At 51.3% G+C, this 19175-nt stretch overlaps 1 protein-coding gene across 4 annotated transcripts in view; it reads right to left on the bottom strand.

The window, feature by feature from the left end:
- The window catches only part of LOC149353120 (calpain-9-like), a 108351-nt gene that overhangs the window by 31235 nt on the left and 57941 nt on the right, over positions 1 to 19175 (bottom strand). For 3 of the 4 annotated variants that reach the window (XM_089577293.1, XM_089577292.1, XM_089577291.1), the window contains exons 2-3: positions 2819 to 3038; positions 1559 to 1628 (exon numbers count right to left, since the gene is read on the bottom strand). In XM_089577293.1, coding sequence (XP_089433419.1) covers positions 1559 to 1628; positions 2819 to 2995 — 247 coding nt within the window. In that variant the 5' untranslated portion in view covers positions 2996 to 3038. The remainder of the gene's footprint in view (positions 1 to 1558; positions 1629 to 2818; positions 3039 to 19175) is intronic. The other variant, XM_089577294.1, reaches the window with a different exon arrangement.

Here is a 19175-nt window from a genome sequence, read left to right as displayed (position 1 = left end):
AGCAGGAATGATTTGGGACCTTAAGCAAGGTGCGAACATTAGAAGCCGTTTTTTTTAAGGCTGTCGCGCAACTTTTCGTGCAATACACATGCTTCAGCAGAGCAAAAGGGACTGCCAACCCTTTTAAAACACTTTGGTATACCTCGAAACAAACAATTCGCTTGTCGTATACAAAAGTAGAAACAATGAACACCTTATGTATTTATGAATTGATAGAAACATTGTCAATTCAAAACGTCTGACAAATGAGTTCGGTCTTCGCTCACACAGGAATTGAACTTATTTATTGCAGGCATACACGATGCTTTGACATTAATAAATATGTTGTCATTGGTGTAAACCGTGTTTTATAGTTTGTGGCTTCACGTGTCTGGAACCACGCGACTATCAAATGGTGCTTGCCATTAGAAGGGTCTGGAAACCATAAATACGAGATGTTAGAAAACGTTACACACAGTGCTGCTTGATGCGGAATATGCCGAAAAGAATCATAGTTCTGCACGGGCCTACGTAGTACATCCACGAGGATCCATGGTAAAATAAACATCATTCATCTAGAAATCCCTGTTAAAGCAATGGAAGCAGTCATTGAGTCATTTACTCTATGGTTTGAGTGCACGAATGCGTTTTCGTATGCACGCACGACTGCCAGCTGCTTAGTGTGGCCTGCTCCAACAAGATTACCGCCAAATGCCATTTGATAAAGATGGCATGCGGCTGGGGCACAAGGAACGAAAATAAGGCAGGTTACCCAGGTGGAAATTTTAACCAGTTAAACTGTTTCCAGCAGGTTTATGGAACATTTAACAGTTGGTCTGGGAATTATTTGGATGAACCTATAACTTACTCCGTATGCTTTCCGAAATGTGGTGCCATCTGCTCAACTACCACTTTAACAGCCAAAGTCATCAACAAGCTGCTACGATAAAATGGCAGAAAATAAGAAAAAGGTTGCTTCGATATTTTCGGCTGACGTGGTTGGTATTATGTACGCAGCCGGCGTAGGTGCAGCGTTCACCACAGCCAACTGACGCGGTCATCGAATGTTGCCACGTGTGTGTTCTACTCAAAACCGCAATGGATTTGAAAGCAAACAGAATCTCAAAGCAGAACCACAGCGTATTTCAGGCCCCTTTTCTCTAAAATAGGGCATTTTTAGGCACCGACGTCGGAAATAGGCATTTATAGGCACTGACGCCCAAAATAGGCATTTATAGGCGCTATAAAAAGAGTATTAAACATATTGTCAACACCTAATTCGTGCTCATATGTAAAAATGGTGCGCCTACGAAGCGTTGAAAAAAATAGGCATTTGCCTAAAATCCGGTCTCTAATCATAACCTACTTAGTGGATTGTGAGCAAACTGGCCACCATGAAAGAACAGTAACTAAAACAAATTCTACAAATCCGGCACCTACGGGAGCTGCAGAAAGTGCGCTTCGCGAGACAACCGCGTTCTAGCAACCGTATACGTATCTCACGGACGTTCTGACCTGCCTGCGGACCAACACTAGACCCCTACAATGAGACAATGAGAGCAAAGCAAATGAGACCCACCTAGTTCTCCTTGTTCGACGTCAAACCGCGAGGAGCCTTCCGAGATAAACTTTGGTCTGGCACATATTTCCTGGAAAAAAGAAAGAAAAAAAAAACAAATATAACGAAACGAGGACTGCTCCACGGGTGGCATTATTCCGCTCCTCGGTGAAAAAAAAATAACTTCAGCAAAAATAGAAATAAGAAACGGCCGCGTTGCTGTTTTTGCCGCGGCTAGAAGACTGCCGCGCATCTCTATTTCAGCATTTACCGGTTAGGCTTCCGTATTCACGTACGTGACCGAATCACAGAGCCGCTCGCTGATAAAGCCAGTTTTTCTTCTAGATAGCGCCCAGACAACCGGCACCCGCGCCACGTGTCTTGCCACCCTAGAACGGTGACATCGCGGATGTGCCGTATAGATGCGTTACTGACTATAGAGTGTAAGAAACGATTCCGCTTGCTCCAAGCGAGCGGGGCAGCTGAGGAAAAGGCCTTTCATACCTTTTTTTTTTCGTTTTGTTTAAGTTTATATAAGCGATGTTAAAAAGCTGCGCCCAACGAGGTCGGCTGGACAAATCGTTATTTCTCGATGCCAATGGGCGCCCAGGCCGCACTGGTTCCTTCTGTCGATGGCGCATTCTACAGCCGCGCTGCGCAGTAACTCAGCACTTGATTTGCATTTTACATCGCACTGATCCAATGCGTAAGCTTCAGGCGTAAATAACGGGTGAAAATATAATACGAAAAGAAGGAAATAAAACGAGAGCAAAATGAAATTATTGTCAGTGCGTGGAGTTATGCAGTTCACAGTTATAAGAGAAAAAAAAAATGAAGGGGCGGCTTTCAAGTTCTTAGCCACAAACTGTTTCTCCGCTGTCACTTCTTCACATGACGTGCTTTATGCGTTAAGTCGCGCTCGTACAATGGCTAGGTTGGCCGGGTGAGAATTGGAGGCACGGATGCACTGCTTACACCGCTACACTGGCAGGGCTATACGGCGGACCTGTGGGACTCCTGTGAATTGCCGGCCGTACCAGACCTGCGCGCCCGATGACGGTATCATGCCGCTTCAGCTATTTAACTTTTGACTGCTGACGTACATCAGGCGATGTCCTTTTCGGGGGACAGGCCAGGAGGCGAGTGAAGTATGCAAGGCAGCCGCAAGACGGACCAAATCTTTTTGGCCGCGGTCCGAGTGTCACGTGACGCAGCGGCAGCAAAGGAGGGAGGGTCCGAAACAATCTATATACCCAACTGGACAGGGGACGGTATACTCACGTAGGGCCTCATCCAGACGACCTGGGCGCTGGCATACTTGTTCTTGGAGGAGAGAGCGCGGTGCGAGGGCGGGAACTCGGGGTCCTCGAACAGCGTGCCCCGGTCCCGGCATAGGCGCTTGAGGTAGGAGTATCCCGGCCCGTGGCCGTTGGCCAGGCCGCCCTCGGACACGCCCATGGCGCTGCTGCTGCTCAGGCGGCCCGCCGGCGGCCCGCGCTGGCTGCGCCAAAAGTCACCGTTGGAATCATTTTCACACGGTCAAAGAGCACTGGAACACGAACGTTCCACGCACATTGCGCGGGTCTCAATTATGCGGCTGTATCAAGCGCGCTATTAATTGCCACCGCTCCTCAGTCAAAGAGGGGTAACTGAGAACAGAGTCCCTAAACGCACTTTTTTTCGATCGCGTGAGCAAGATGACACGCGCTACGTCAGAAGGTGGCGGCGAGAGATGAAGTTAGGACACCATGCAAACTGTTCGAGTGTGTCTTCATGGCTCTTGTTCTAACCACCAGCACGAATCAACCGACAAGCATCTCGCTGTATTAGGGCACGCAGTCGCCCGTCATAATCGCACTGGGACACCACTGTGGTAGAAGCACTACCGGAGCGCCGAAATGGAGGTTTTTTTCTTTTTTTACAAAGAATTTTCCCTCTTTCTACGGGGCGCGCACGAATGGTAAGACGCCATCAACCGGCAAATAATGCCGTGTGTTTGGCATGTAAAAACAGTAATTATAATAATAATAATATCAAAAATACTACGAAGAAGGAGCCCCGCGGTGTCTTAGTGGTTGTGGTGCTTTCCTGCTGACCCGAAAGACACGGGTTCGATCCCGGCCGCGGCGGTCGCATTTCGATGGAGGCGAAATGCTGGAGGCTAGTATACTGTGTGTCGTTAGTGCACGTTAAAGAACCCAAGGTGGTCGAAATGATTCGGAACCCTCCACTACGGCGTCCCTTACGGCCTTAGTCGCCTTGGGACGTTAAAACCCATAATGCCCAAACGAACAAGAACGCTTATACAGATACGATCGTGAAAAGTTCTTTATCTTTAGTAACGCATGATTTTAAAAACTGCAAAAAAGTTCCTCCTGATGCCCATTGAGCCTCCGCAAGGCTTTCGCTTCCCCAACTTAAACACTCCAATCGTGAAACGTTACATCATATACGAGAGGCCGCCGCACATGTACCACAGAGCGATTCTTACAGCGTATGATTGCGCGCTGTGCAAAAACCGGGCAAAGCCTCGGGGAATAAATGGTGTGCAGGGTGGCCGAGCGGAATAGCTGGAGGGAAAAACGCGGCAGCAGTTAACGGCGTGGAACGTATGCGGCCAAAGATGAGCTCATTCTCCCTATCCGTCGGGGCCCGGCGCACGCAGCGCTGTCACAGCCTGATACGCGGCAGACCGCCGTGCCCCAGAGTCCGTCGGCGGCGCTGTGGGCGGCGGACGCCCAGCTGCTCGTCCGATCGCTCGCGTGGGGCGGCGGAGAGGCCTCCGATGCTGAAGACGAGTCGGCGCGTGCATGGGCGCGTGGGAGGAGCGACGGCGGAAGTGCACGCGTACACCCCTGCAGTCATCTTTGCCGCAGCCGGCGGAGAAGCCGTGAAGAAATGTATGCATTCTTCGTACGTTCGCTTTTATCTGGGAGGGAAGCTAGATCGCGATACACCGTTGTAGGATGTACGCGCAATGTTTCTTGCATGATGGCGTCAGCTATGGAAATCACGCTGGATTCTCTTTTTCCTGTAGCCCTCGTCTCTTATCGGGAAGCCTGTGAGTGAGTGAGTGAGTGAGTGAGTGAGTGAGTGAGTGAGTGAGTGAGTGAGTGAGTGAGTGAGTGAGTGAGTGAGTGAGTGAGTGAGTGAGTGAGTGAGTGAGTGAGTGAGTGAGTGAGTGAGTGAGTGAGTGAGTGAGTGAGTGAGTGAGTGAGTGAGTGAGTGAGTGAGTGAGTGAGTGAGTGAGTGAGTGAGTGAGTGAGTGAGTGAGTGAGTAGAAATTGGGCCACTACGAGCATTTTTATGACGGACGTTACGGCTAAGGTAGTCACGTACGCATTCCTAAAAGACGAAGCAAGTCTCAGGTGAATTATTTGGTCGTATTTAGGGCATCTATAGAAGGAAGCAGTAACCTGGACACCGAATCTCTACACTCCATCCAAACCTGCCAACAGCCCGAAAAGATCTCCACTCAGATGTGACACTTGTCGTCACTGTTAACTCGTGCCGGCAATCTCGCGTAGCACCACGACGACGCCTGACGGCTACTCCGGCCGCCGGCTAGCCCGCATTTCTTGTGAACCAGAAACGCAGCGCTAATCCTATACTCCGCTGAAGCCTAACCGTGAAAGGCACGCTGGCGGCGCCATGCCCTCCGACGCTAGCGACCCTCGCGCTGCGGCGACTCCAGCGTGCATTAATAAGATAAACACGGGGAACGACAATTTATCGACTGTCTTAGCACGCGAGGCGGATTACGCGCGCCTGCCGCTCGGCGGTCACGCTGGCATCTGATGGCTCCTTTGTGCTCGCAGACTCCAAGGCCAGTCGTGGCTTGATTGACAACGGGGATCGGGCGCGGGCAATCATTTTCTCTTCCGCCCACTTCGAAGCCATCGTTTCTGGGCTGCTGTAGCGATGACACGCGCTGTCGGCCGCGGGCCCCACCGCGCCTCGCACGCATCCCTCCTCCTCCTCCGGCTGCCCCGTGGGGAACCTTGGCCCCATCGCGTGCGCGGGGCCCACTGGCCGAGCGGCCCGTTTGTCCGCCGAAAAGCGGGCCTAATTGCCGGCTCGCGATGCACTAGGCCGCGACAGCGAGAGCGACGCGGCGCTTTTTCCGCTAGCGTATAATAACGGTCCACGCCGAGCTCGGGGCCGGTCACCGCGCCATCGCGCACGATGTCGGCGGTGTTGCTCTGCACGGAGCGCAGCCCTGCCAGCCTACGGCGACCGGTTCCGCGTTGCTCTCGGCTGCGGCCGAAAGGAGTAGCCTGCGACGGGGTACATGGAAAGAGTACGTTGTCCACACTCGCCGAGTTTCATTATCGGATGTGACTGTTGACGTGAGTGACCCTTGCGGTGGCATGAGGATCATCGGTTGTCAAGAGTGTTCTTGGCGTAACTTTACAACCTTTCCGCCTCTGCTCGCCGCTGTATGTGGCGTCGAGGTGTAACCAACACCATCCGACTGGAGTAACAGAAACCTGTGATACGGCATTCGAAAGTGTAACGCTGGCAAGAACAAGACTTTAACCCCTTCAGTCGCGAAACAGTGATTTGATGCCGGGAAAAAGTTCGCACCTGTATACGAGGTCTGTTAGAAAAGTATCCGACCTTTGGCCGAAGAAAAAAAAATGGCATAACTGGAGCGTTGGAAACCTAATTACCTTCAAAGTAGTCTCCTTGGGACTCCACACATTTCTCCCAGATGTGCTGCCACTGTTGGAAGTATTCCGAAAAGGCCTTTTTCGGCATGGAGTTTAGCTCAGCTGTCGTTGCAGCCATAATGTTCTCTCTTGTCTGAAATCGCGCTCTTTCAATGGCCTCTTGATTTTCGAAAACAACCAGAAGTCGCAGGGGGCCATATCAAGAGAGTAAGGAGTCTGTCGAACTACAGGAGTCTGGTTTTTCGCCAAAAAATCTGAATCAAATGCGAGGAATGTGCAGGAGCATTGTCGTGATGGATGCGCCAATTTCCTGTTGACCTCAACTCCGGTCTCTTGCGCCGCACAGCATCGCGTAGGCGACGGAGGACACCCCTGTAGTACTCTTTGGTCGTTGTTTGACCCTGGGGCGTGCGTACTCGTGGTGTGCCACACAGCGAGAGTCCAAGAAAGCAGTCAGCATCACTTTGACGTTGCTGAGCATTTGGAAGGCCTTCTTTGGTCTTGGAGACGTGGAATGCTTCTACTGCGACGACTGGGATTTGGTTTCTGGGTCGTACCCGTACACCCAAGACTCGTCACCAGTGATTATGGTGTTGATGAAGTCGGGGTCACTGTTTGTGGAATCCAGCGTGTCCTGTGAGACTTCAACCCGAAGCTGCATGTGCTCCACCGTGAGCAGTTTCGGCGCGAATTTCGCCGCAACTCTCTTCATGGCCAAATCTTCGGTGATAATGGAATGCGCAGAAAAACTACTGATGTTTACCTCTTCCGCAATTTCTCGGATAGTCACACGGCGGTCCCGCATCTCCAGGGCGTTCACTTCGGCAATGACCTGGCCATTTCGGCATGTTGATGGCCTACTGAAGCGTGGCTCGCTCTCCACCGATGTGCGGCCATCTTTAAACCAGTTGTACTATTGCTTAATTTGTGTGCTGCTCTAAGCATCATCACCGAAAACCGTCTGAATATTCCGAATGGTTTCCACTTGGCTGTCGCCCTGTTTCTGGCAAAATTTGATGCATTAGCGCTGCTCCTGTCGCACCGCCATTTTGCTTGCACTAAAAAACCGACGAGAGCACTGCGCACTACCTCACTCAAGCGCTGCCTCCCAGCGACTGACGCTATCTGCAGGCGGGAAAAAATTCGTGCATGCGCACGACGGCTCAAGGTCTGCTGGTGCAAGCGCGCTTGTTTCATATCCATCAGGTGTTCGCAAAAAAAAATAAGGTCGGATACTTTTCTAACAGACCTCGTATATGCAAGAACAACACGTAGTCGTGGAAAAAAAAAAATTAAGTGCACTGGATGTTAGCAAAAATCTGTCGCGCTACCCACTGTGGTTTAAGGCCGCTCTTCTGCAATCCACCATTTTTAGCCGTTTTACCTTGACGTACAGAGGTAATCAGCCAAAATAACACATTTTCGTTTGCTTCTCGAACTACCGTGAGCTTTGCTTCAGTGGAAAAGAGTTGTTACCGGAAGTTAGACAAGAAAAATATAACAGTTACGGCTGCGAAGTTTCGTAGTTCAGAGACATCTGGCGTGTGCCCAATTTGGTGATAACAGCAATGATACCACAAGAGAACCGTAGACTTTTCCGCCCAACTTCAGAGCATCTGGTAACGTTGCGCCTTGCAAAACGACGCTTAAGCATTTTTCCGACACTGCACTCGTACCGATTCACCATTCTCCTCATGGCAACTTCTGTCTAGCTATATGTGAAGGTCTACAGTACTGTTTATGCACGAAATCGGGATGATGAAGAGAAGATGTTTTGATATTTATAAATGCTCGAGGGCTGTTGCTCGAGGACACAAGACCCATAGCTGCGACAAAGTGGTTGGACCAATACGCGGCCTTCCTTCCGACTTCGATATGTGAAGAGAATAATATTAAGCCAGCAAAGGCATTCCTGCTGCCAAAAACGCAACGGTTCATTTACAGGAAAACTTTATTATACGACTTTTCGCGTTCTTTTCGCTTCTTCCCTCCACATCCTGCCCTTGGTTTGCTTCCTTCAGGTCCCCTGAATTTCAACAGTAAGCAGCAGCAGTCCAAGTTTTTCTCATTTATATGTGAAATGCAACCACCTCCTAAACGTAGAAGCTGAAGTGTTTTAATAACAGACGTCTCTCTATATGGGACAGACACCCTTAGGACGCGCACAGCTTTATTATATGCCGGTGGCTAGCGATACCGCTTGCGGAGGTGAAAGTGGGTCTCGCCTTCTAAAGTGTGCGAGTTAAATCAGGCGTTCGTTGGCTTAAATCGCATCTACATGCGCCTGAATCGCCAATGACGCGTCCTGGGGACTTTTGTTCCCCTAGAGCAGATACACAGACAGCGGAACACAAGCAATCGATCAGCGGTTATCAACAGAAGCGACCTCTAATGTGTGCGCGGTGCTTGGTTTCACAACTCTCTCGGGACACGCGCGGTTTCTCCCCTTACATATGTACTTCTTTCTGGCCTTACATGTACTTCTTTCTGGGCGGATGTAAGAGAATGGGGGGGGGGGGGGGGGGGGGGGGGGGGGGGGACTGTCTCCTTCTCCCCTCCTAGGCGAGGCATTTTCCATGGGAAAGCGCATTGGCCCCTATTATTTTAACGAGGAATTTGTTCAAGCGGAGTATGGAATAAGACCACATTCCGTATCTCCCCCTTCAAGAGTAGTCCATAAATCCGCCCCATCATTCTATTCACACTTGAGCTGCTTGCTTATGGCGGTACGTGTTTGTCGGCCTGCGTCGTGTTTCGGACGCTGTTTTACTGTTTACGACGAATCGTTGCCAACTCGTCCAACATACTATACCGCGGGCTGGGCACATGATCGGTTCCGGACCAATGCGAACCGTCCGAGGTAAGCGAGACACAGTGCAGCTGCTGAATGTCCCGCTGCGAGGCCGCTTTGCGCTGTCTGGTTGCCATCAACGCAGTGAGCAGCGTCACCCTTTCAGAGATTTCAGGCTCACGGTGCGGACAACGTCTTATCTGTGCTTACACTGCATATTTCTCGTTTCAAGAGAAGGCATAATTTCAGTGACAGTCACACACAACGCACTGTTGAGCAGTGTGGTATATGCGCGTTCCAGCTACTCGGCCCCCTTGAGTCGTCTTCTGAAGTGTGGACTCGCGCCGAGTGACGACTATCTGATCAAAAGGCAAACTAACCGCTTCTTCACGTCACTGCTCGCGTTCGGGCTCTTGAAAGACGGAGATAAATGGGATACTCGGCGACTATAGTTGTCTGTATACTGCACTGCCGTGAATGGAGCCGGGCGACTCAATTACTGTCAGATTAGGACACGATTGTCGCACGAGCCCCACACCTGCTGCCGCTAGGCATCCGGAACCTCTTCGGCGGCCTTGTGCTCGTCGCCCTCTCTCCCCATCGAGCCGAGGCGCGGAGCCGTCGGTGCGTTGAGGGCTTCCTGGACAGTCGCGCCATTCGCGTGCGCAGCGGACAAGCGGCCTCAAGAGTTCCTCCCGCGGTTCCCTCAGGCGTGCCGCCCGAGGCGTGTAATTTCCCCGTTTCTGCTTAACTTGGTAACGGCGGCCATGCCCGGCTGCATCTCGCTTGAGCGCAAACAGCGGAAGCACATCCCCATGTGCTGCAACGAGGGACACTGCATTGCGGTACGTCGCTCGGCCCCGAAGGCGAGTCGGTGTGTACGAGTGCGCACGACTGCGCCGGCGGCTGTGAATGAAGGCCTGCCTAAAACTACGTGACCGACCTGCATCTCTGTCACAGAGTGGGGCTGCAGCCTTTCGCTCCCACATTGCATGCCCCGCACGAGAGCAAGGTTGAGCACGTTGTCCTATTGGGCTGCACGTGCAAGACATTTGACGGCCCTTAGAGGCCCCACGCTGGTGGCTCCGCGGCTGCAACGGGGAACATTCAGTGGTTCCAGTGGCAAGACCATTCTCCCAATGCTAAACAAATGCATATAATGCTGTCCGCGCGTAAAATGACACGACTGGGATAAAATAGCACGACCTAGTTCTTCAGTTTTCAACTCAGTTTTGCTCCTCGAGGCGTCGCCGGCTGCTAATCATTGTGCACGGGCCAGTGGTGTGTGCAGTGGGGGCGACAATATGTTTCGTTTCTGTTCATGCCTGCTGTGTGTTCTAAAACAGTTGTGATCTCACAAGTTAGGCGACGCACTTCCGTTTAATACTGAACCATTCTAAACTGTCTGTACGGGCATTAAATGAAGCGCGCCTATTCATAAAATGCAGGCTCGGGTTTCATCTTCTCGATCCTCATGTCGTCTTTCACAAGCTGCAATACCGTGTAAGCCCACCTCTCTTGTTATGACCAGAACACGGTTATATAGAAAATTTACAGCCCTTTCCAATCTGTTATTTCGGCCCGTGTTACACTTTCTATTGACTTCATACTTGGTAATATTTTTTTTATTATTTCAGATAGAGATCGTTCAATATTCCTTTTCCGACGTTGTGGATGATTTTTCGATTGATGACGCAAGCGGTGCTAACAATCAAATAACTGACAAGTCTACAGCTATTTTGAGCATCGCTTCGCCATTGCCGTTGTTGGGATTAGCACTGCATCAGTGGATTAGCAGTGGTAGTTTTGGCCACGCAACTTTCACCGTAGACTGTGCATTTGTACAAAAGCAAAATAGGCCGCTTCCTTGTGTGTACGGCTGCACGCAACAACGAAAAGGAGCTCCCTTCGTTTCCCGCAGGGAAGTAAGCAGCGGAGAGGCCACCCTGGTTCGACAACAGAGACGCGCATCAAGCGCTAGCAGTAGTCGACACAAACACGGGTGTAAGGATGATGCTGCTGCAGGGCGATGAGTCCCGTAGAGGGCGTTTGGAGACGCCGCGCAAAAGTTGCTAGACGCCTCAATTCTCCGCTTCCATCAGACCCACGTGGCGACGACGCGACGCTCATAAGCAGCCCATTTCGTGCGCACACACGACGAGACTGCAGAAGACGATTTTCGATAAGCAACCAGACCAGCGGAGGTAAGGACACTCGCGGCCGCGCTGTCTAGTCGCCGGGGGGATCGCGATGGAGTTGGGCTGCACTCGAGTATTCCAGTAGGCAGCTCTCCGGGCGTTTCCTTATTGCGCGAGGCTTGCCGACCGGACTCGTATTACACTCCCCCTCCTCTCCATACTCGAGCGACCGAAAAGCGCCGCGCGAGGAACGGGGAATCAGCAAAACGCTGAGGAGAAAGGCATGTTGTTTCGGCTCGTCGGGTGCTCGCATACCACCATTATAGTTAGCCCTCCATTTCATTTTTTTTTTTTCGCTCCTGTTTTCTTTCTAGCGCGGTACGTATCCGGGCGTCTTGTAAGGGAAATCGGCCGACCGGCGTTTAATGGCGCCTCCGCTGACGACCCCATGCAGGCGGCTTCTGCAAACGGCCGAGGCGTCGCACAACATCGACTGGACTCGTATACCGGGCCACCGCGCGAGCTGGCGCGCAAAGCGTGTGATATAATGACGCATTCTTTCCAGCCCCGCGCATAGTTCTCCGCTGCTTTCACTTTCCTCTACCCGCGGTGCCGGCGCTCGATTTTGTCCGTGAATGCCCGCGCGCGTCTTGTAGCGCCGCTTGCTTCCCCCTTCGTCCCCTAACAATGGATTTCTGCAGGCGTGGCCCGGCCGCGCGCGTGTGTGTTCACGATGCAGAACGTCTTCGGAGCTCTGTTCTTCCTTTCATGCCCGTACGCCCCGACGCCCTCTTTCGGATAAACAGCGCGTTCATCTACTTTCCGACGCGCAGAGGTATTTGTGCTGGCTCGCTTGCTTTAGGACGCGGCCATAACTTCCGCTCGGGAACGAAGCGAGGAAGGAGCGAGAGCAGCGGACCCCACCCGGAAGAAATCGCGCGGCCTCTCATTAGTGCTTGCAGCCTCCATAAAGCTTGGTGACCCAAGGGACGTCTTTAGCATGACTATGGCTCTGAGCGCGGAGGTAGGCGTTCAAGGAAGCCTGCTTTTTTGTGGCGCACGTAAGTTCGCTGGCAAATAACAAGAGCGCGAACCTTTAGTTACATCTTCGGAACGATGTCAGCTCCACGAAGCACTGCTGATAGGAAACGCTTGAAGAACTGAGGGACGAGTGTTTTTAGCTCCAAACATATAGCTGAACAGCACGTTTCCAATGTCTCTATTTCCATCAAGCCTTTCCTGTGGGAGTTTTAGAGCCATTCACAACAGCAGGCCTGATTAACTTGTTGCACAGCTCGTCTCGGCGGTCACTGGGTGTACAACACACACCGATCAGTGCCGACGGCATTCATGTACGGCATAGACTTTTTACCTGGTGCCTGAACGCAATATTGCTGGTCAAACGCTGACGGAAGCAAATGCGCCGGCCAATCACGAACCGAGCCGTATACGAAGAGCCTTGTGACCAACGCCTTGGCGCGGAGCGGCCGCCATGTTGCCTTCCCGCAACCGTCGGTACTCACCCGGTGAGCCTCCCTTAGTCCAACCAACCTCCCCTCAAGCGTTTCTGAAGCAACACCATGGCTCACGATTGGCGCTTGATCGACGAGCTCCGGATAAACTTAATTCACTTGGTATTCTTCATGACGCGTAAGAAGGTCGCGGACAACTTCGACATTTCTCCCGGTCTAAATGCGGCCGCCACGGCTACGAAGTTCATGGCCAGTGGCATCTGCAGAATCGCAGCCCTTTATTGCTGCACTACACCGTCTTGTTTCCAGCCAGCGTTCTCGTAGCTAGAGCTGATATAAGATAGCGGCTCAGCGCAAAAGCATTCGAATAAATCTTGATCCACTTAATCGCAAGCGCACGTCGAAACTATTAGTATGAACCAACGATCGTCAACAAAGGTTCGAAGCATATGCAGCGCGCACACGCCCTGAAAGGCTGAGGTCTAGCCTTCCAGACAATTCGCGCATTTTGACGGTGAGAACACTTTTCTTTTAATGAGGTATGAGGCATTTATACAGTGCTCACACGATGGAGAACGGTCGCACTGTATGTCCAAATTTTCGCGAAACCCTCCACAAATGCAGAACTAACTGTACGCAAGAATGGCGAACGCTGCAGCAAACTGAAAAGTGTCTTTCTTTAGTGGAAGGCTACATGGTTTTACGGAACATTTCCAGTGCGCGGTCCGCTTAGAGATGCGTAGATTGCACCTTGAAAAATTGATAGCGCAGGCCTCTGAAATGAAAGTTCAGGCTGCGTCGCATCGCGAGACCCCGTGCTCTGCTGACCACGCGTGTATCCGCTAACGTAGCCGGAGGACAGGCTCTACCGAGGAGCGATGTCAAGGGCCAAGGAAAAGCCACCAAGCTGCGCTACGCCGTCTTCTAGGTCGTGCGAATCGCTGTTATAGCTGTGTCCACCCGGCCTCCGACCGCTCTATAAGCGAACAGCAACTGGCCCTATTTCTAAGAGGCGGGGGAATAAAAAAATATGGAAAGAAAAACGAAACGCCCGAACTTCCAAGCACGTTCCAGCGTAGCCGTGCGTTGGACAGCACCGAGGGTCGATAGCATCGAAGCCACCGGCGCTGCAGCCCACAATGGACGCGGAGGAACGCCGGAGTCTCCGTCGGAAGAAAAGGCGGCGTCTCCAGCGCGCGCATAGCGTTCTTTTCCTTTCCTCGCCTTCCATTGTCTCTCCTCCGATCCACGGTTTTGTCTCCGCTTATCGGCACGCGTGGCGTTAACAGCACAGCGGTCGGGCCGAGCCTCTTGTTTTCGCTCTCTTTTCCGAGGCGGCCGCCGCTCGCTTTTGCTCCCGTGCGTGTCGCGGACGGCGCTGACAATTTTCGAGGTTTTCGAGGCGCGTAACGGTTCAGCGATCTCGAGGAAGTGCGAGGAGCCCCTTCCCTCCTTCACCCCCCCCCCCCCCCCCCCCCCCCCACCTCCACCGAACAACGGACCCGCGAGCGCGCGCAAACTACGGAGACGGCCACGTGTACAGCTGCTGGAAAACAGGCTTTTGTATATATTCGTCATGCGCTCATGCCTGGTCGTCGCATCTGTGGATATCGACGCAGCATTTAGTTCTCGAGCCAGTCTATAGCGACTAGAAGGCAAGAAAATCCGTTTCGATCCTAATGTCCCGTGAGAAGAGTACACGCGAAGCTCTTGTTGCGAGCGGCACCGAGCACACGCCTGATGTCGAAGTACGTTGCGGGTCTGTGAGCAGGCATGGTGAGAAGAATTATGTGCGTGAGGCAACACTCGACACTGCTTCTCGCCATCAGCGCTCGTATAACCTGGAACTGCGACTTCCAGACTTCCCTCCTCTTCCTTACTCGATGGAAATCGATGGGTGATCTCCAGACGCACAGCTATAGAACATAGAGCCAATATACAAGTTGTGACGCAGTCGCCGTGTCACTCAATTTTTGCGGAACTGAGATATGTATTGAGCTCATATGCGGCAGCTATATCGGTTGTGCAAGCAGAAGCCACGTCTCCCTTATAAAAAGCTGTATCGTCCTTCCCTTGTGGATCAATTGGAATGACTCAATGGCGGCTACTGTGCTTGTATTAATACCTCGTGGAACGGATACTGACCGGGTATGAGGGTGTGTTGAGCCGTACGGAAAATTGGCCGTTGTGTTTATATAGCCAGCCTCTTGAACGCCGTTCTACGATTACCTATTGAAGCAGAAAGAAAAGCAATACATCCATATGCACCTTACGTTTTTCTGCTCTATTGTACAGAAAATAACAGTGCATGTATTTAGGTCGTGAACGTTTCAATCCAAAAGCTATTTATATCGTTGCGCAGAAACGCCATGATAATACTTCCTGAAATGTCTATTTTTGCTAGCAAGTTTTGATCACATCTCATTGCCAAAACTGCCGTAAGAGGAAGAAAACACCCTCTATCAGCACTCTGGAAGGAGCAAGTGACAACGCGGGTTTGAGGAGGGCATTGCAAAACAACACAAACAAACGCTGTAATGACACACTCGCCTGACTTTAGCCTCGTGCTCATGCATATATTCTGGCTACGAAGGGCGTACCAACAAGCCTTGGTGATGAGTTATCAATGAGCACAGACATCTAAAAGCATTTTTTGCGCCGTATATGCAATTTCTGGTAGGCATAAATAAAGAGGTTCAACTGCAAAGTTCTGTTCGTTTACGTGCATCTTTACTGCACTAGCCGCGAAAAAAAAAAAAAATTAAATGCGACCTCGTCGATGCTAAAAGTAGACCCCCTTTCCTGGACAGTTATTTTTTCTTTCTCACGTCGCAAGAATATTTCAGTATGTCAAGTCAATATGCCATAAATGTTGCTTAAAAGGTTCCAACGTCAGGACTAATATTCAGTTTGTTTTGAGTGTCCCGCCCAGTGGCAAAGCGTTGCGTATAACAGTGATGTGTACTGTCGCGCAACAATATGCGTTCAACATAAATACAATGTAATCTGCTCGATCCCCACTGTATTGAGCATAAGACAATATAAACTCTAATTAGTATTGAATTGAGTCAATAGCTTTGCGGCTCCATTGAATTTTCATTCACTCAGTGATAAAGTAATTTGGCGTCAAAAGAAACGCCAAAATGATTTTTATAAATACTTACAAGTGCAGCTGGGTCAGGCGTCGGTGCGGTTAGATAACAGCAACAAATTCCATTCATTCTCTCTTGCAGATGTTCCTATTTGCTTATTTTTCCTTCAGCCGAAAGTGTTCAGAAACGACGAACGGGATGAGGGTGATAAAACTATTTCGACAACGATCAGTTAAATTTCAGATCTTCGAGTGGCGTCAAGTCTTCTCCTTAACCTCACTTGAGGATCCGCGAAGTGGCATATGTTGCAACCTCCAAAGCCTGATGCACGGAACCTTCGTTTAGATAGGGCACCTTACCATTTTCAACTTTAAATTATTTTACCTGAATTAAAAACAGACCGATAACGGTCAGACAATTATCACATAATTCAAGCGAACTAGGCTCCTTTTCTAGAACACAGGCCGGAAGGCGTTGCGTTGTCAGTCAATAGCATAAATGCGCGCCAGAATGCACTATACTCTAGAATGGGGATCGAGCTGCATTCGCTTTCACGCGTTCAGCCGCAGCCGGGTGAAAAGACGGCGCGCGCTCACTGCATCTCTAGCGGAGCAGTGCTGCAGCGGCCGCAGTGTGGGGATCCTGCACACTCCCTGCAGATGTTTTCAAGACACGCGTGCCCGCTCCCTCGCGCCGCGACGTCGGGGTGAGGAGACGGCGACCAGGAGTCATTTATCCTGCGCAGCCATTGGAAGAAGTTGAAAGCAAGCCCGCGGCGACTCGGTCCTCGCCAATGGCTTCTTGGTTTGACCATTGGCGCGTGACTGGCTGGCCGCATCCGGAGGAGCAGTGGCTTTTCGAACGCCGCAGCCTAGAAACAGGGTCGATGTACCTCTTCCAGACAGATCCCCCGCCCGGGCCTTCTTCTTCGGCGATTCTCTTCAATGTTCGCACCACCGAAAGTGCAGCCACAAAAAAAGAGAACAAGAGCACTTCCGTTGTTTTCGTTTGTCAGCCTCGCCTCCACCGTGTTTCGAGAGGTGCCCGTTTGCAAGTCAAAAGGCAGGCCGTGTCGCGCGCCGTGTACACTCAAAGGGGCAGTCGCTGAGCTGGCGAGTCGTTTGTGTTCGAAAATTGCGTAGGGACCTAGAAAGTGAAATGGTGTTCAATGAACTGCGAAGGGACGCTTCTAGAACGGCATGGCTACAGCTGTCCTTCACGTTGATGAGGTTTGAACAAAAAAAAAGTAATAAACGTTCAAGAAAGCTACTGTTTGACTCGTTTTCGTCCACTTCAGCGTCGTCACCTGACACAATATGTGCACGCACAAACGTCATGCCGCAAAACGCCGCTGCTCCTCTGCGGGCGCTGGCATCGTGATGGATAAGCAGGCGCTCTGCATGGCCCCGAGTTTCTTCAAGGCAAGACCTTGCGTGTAATCTGGCTGGTTATTTTAGGCACGTGTTACTTAGTAGAAGTAGAGAAGGTATAGTCGAAAGCAGTTCGCACAAATTACCAATTCGAATATAGTATATCACGTAATTACCTATTCTGTGCTCACCACGCAAAAGCTTTATCCCGGGCGTCATCTAAGCACGAATCCCTCGACGTAACGGCAGCGAGAGCGCAAAAAGAGAAGGAAGTCAGGCTATAAAACTTCTCGATAGCGTTAGCACTCGTGGCACGAGCTACTACCGCGCATATGCCACGTTTCTACAAAGGGCGTTTTGCCAAAATAAAAAGAGGAACGCGTTAGCAGCCCACCGCTAGCGCTGTCTGGCTATATCAGATAAGCGAAGAAAAGCTGAACTAGAAGGTAGCGCCTACCGTACAGGCGTGTGCAGCCACTCTGGTGCGCGGCTCCCGGTTGCTGGTGGATATCTCTCATCTCTATAATGAAGGGCACACGTGCCCAGAGTCTCGTGAAAAGCAGTCGAAATAGCTTCCGCGAGACGACTTCTTTCAAGTGGGCGCGTTAACATATTTAAGGATCGAGTGATTTTCATAGTGCTGCAGCTTCCTCAGCCAGATGGCCGACTCCCCTCTCGCGTCGGAGTCGCTGGTAACATGGCTGCTGACCTCCTTGCCGAAGAAGATCTGCCACGTCCGACAATGTCTCGAAAGAGGGTTTCGCAAGGCAGTTAGTGGAACGTGGTTCACTTTTCTTCACTTCGGCTAACTCTGCACCTTCCACGCATTAAATGAGGTCTGTCGCGAGGAAGAGCTTCACTTGTATCGTGTACGCAGAAACTCCGCCTAAACGCCGGTTTGGCTGCCCGAAGTTCACCGTTCCGCTCCCTCCCTGGGCGTAAATTGCGCTGTTGTGAAGGACGCGCAGATTTTCCTTTTAGTGCGCCCACGATTTTGTAATGAGCGGGAGACACTGCTGTGCAGCCTCAGGAGACGACATGTTCCATTCGACGATGTCTTAGCATGCCGTGCCTTGAGGGTTCACCAACTGAGCGGCGCGCAGTGGAAAAAACACTCCTGAAGTTTTAAGCATGGAACCCTTTTAGCTTCCATTCTCGGCAAATGCGGGCGAACATCGTACGGAAACCGCGGCGAATGTGAGGTAGAACATGAAACCGAACTTATCCGAAAACTTCCGAACTTTTTCGCCACAGAGGTAGCTAGCAGAAAGTACTTCAGCTCCGAGCGGGATTGGAGCCTACACCGGTGCCAACAGAGCTACTTCAGACCACTCGGCCACCGCCGCAGCCTCTCGAGCGGTGTGTTCCACCTAACAGCGTTTCGCGCTACGTGTTGGAAATCGTCGCCTTGCTCATCTTTCACTCGTTTCCGGGTAATGCTGCCGTCGTGGCTGCGCAATTGAGCCGGTTGAGTCAAAAGATATAAAGACTCAACTATGTCACCCTTGGCAGCTTTATGTAGCCCCTCACGAAGGTGCGAAGGCGACCAAGGCGGCCAAACGTGTCGCTATAAGGCCGATGAAGTGCGGGCGAGTGCTATGGCGCGTCAAACAGCGAAAGCTGCGAGGGACGCTGAGCGCGCTGTCCATCACGAAAAGTAGAAGCGGTTGAACGCGGCGGCACGTATAAGGCACCAAAAGCAGCGAAGGAAACCGAACTCGCTGTCGGGTAAATGCCTCGACGTATGCCAGGGAATGTAAAGTTCGCAATTTTATTAATCGGCGCAGCTGCATCACTTGCCAACAGACCCGCTGTGAGGATAATCCCGTCTGCACATCGACAAACACAACCGTGTGATTTGCTGAAATAGAGGAAGACAAAATGTCCATTCTTTTACTCTTGCCAGCTCCCAAGCCTTGCCCCAAAAACCTTTCCTTATTGATAAACCTTCATCGCCTTTAGTATAATTGCTTCACTAACTCGCTGTCACACCAGATGCTCACCAAATTCATCCGGAAGGTACGGATACCGCCGTCACTTGGAATTTGCAGTGAATTTGCGCTTGGAATTTGCAGTGACTGAGCCAGAGAGTCACAGCGAGA

The sequence above is a fragment of the Amblyomma mixtum genome, chromosome 3 (genome assembly GCF_055824585.1).
Source record: "Amblyomma mixtum isolate Tamu chromosome 3, ASM5582458v1, whole genome shotgun sequence".
Lineage (NCBI taxonomy): Eukaryota > Metazoa > Arthropoda > Arachnida > Ixodida > Ixodidae > Amblyomma > Amblyomma mixtum.
Note: the sequence above shows the minus strand (reverse complement) of the source record. Positions and strands in the feature narration are given on the sequence as shown.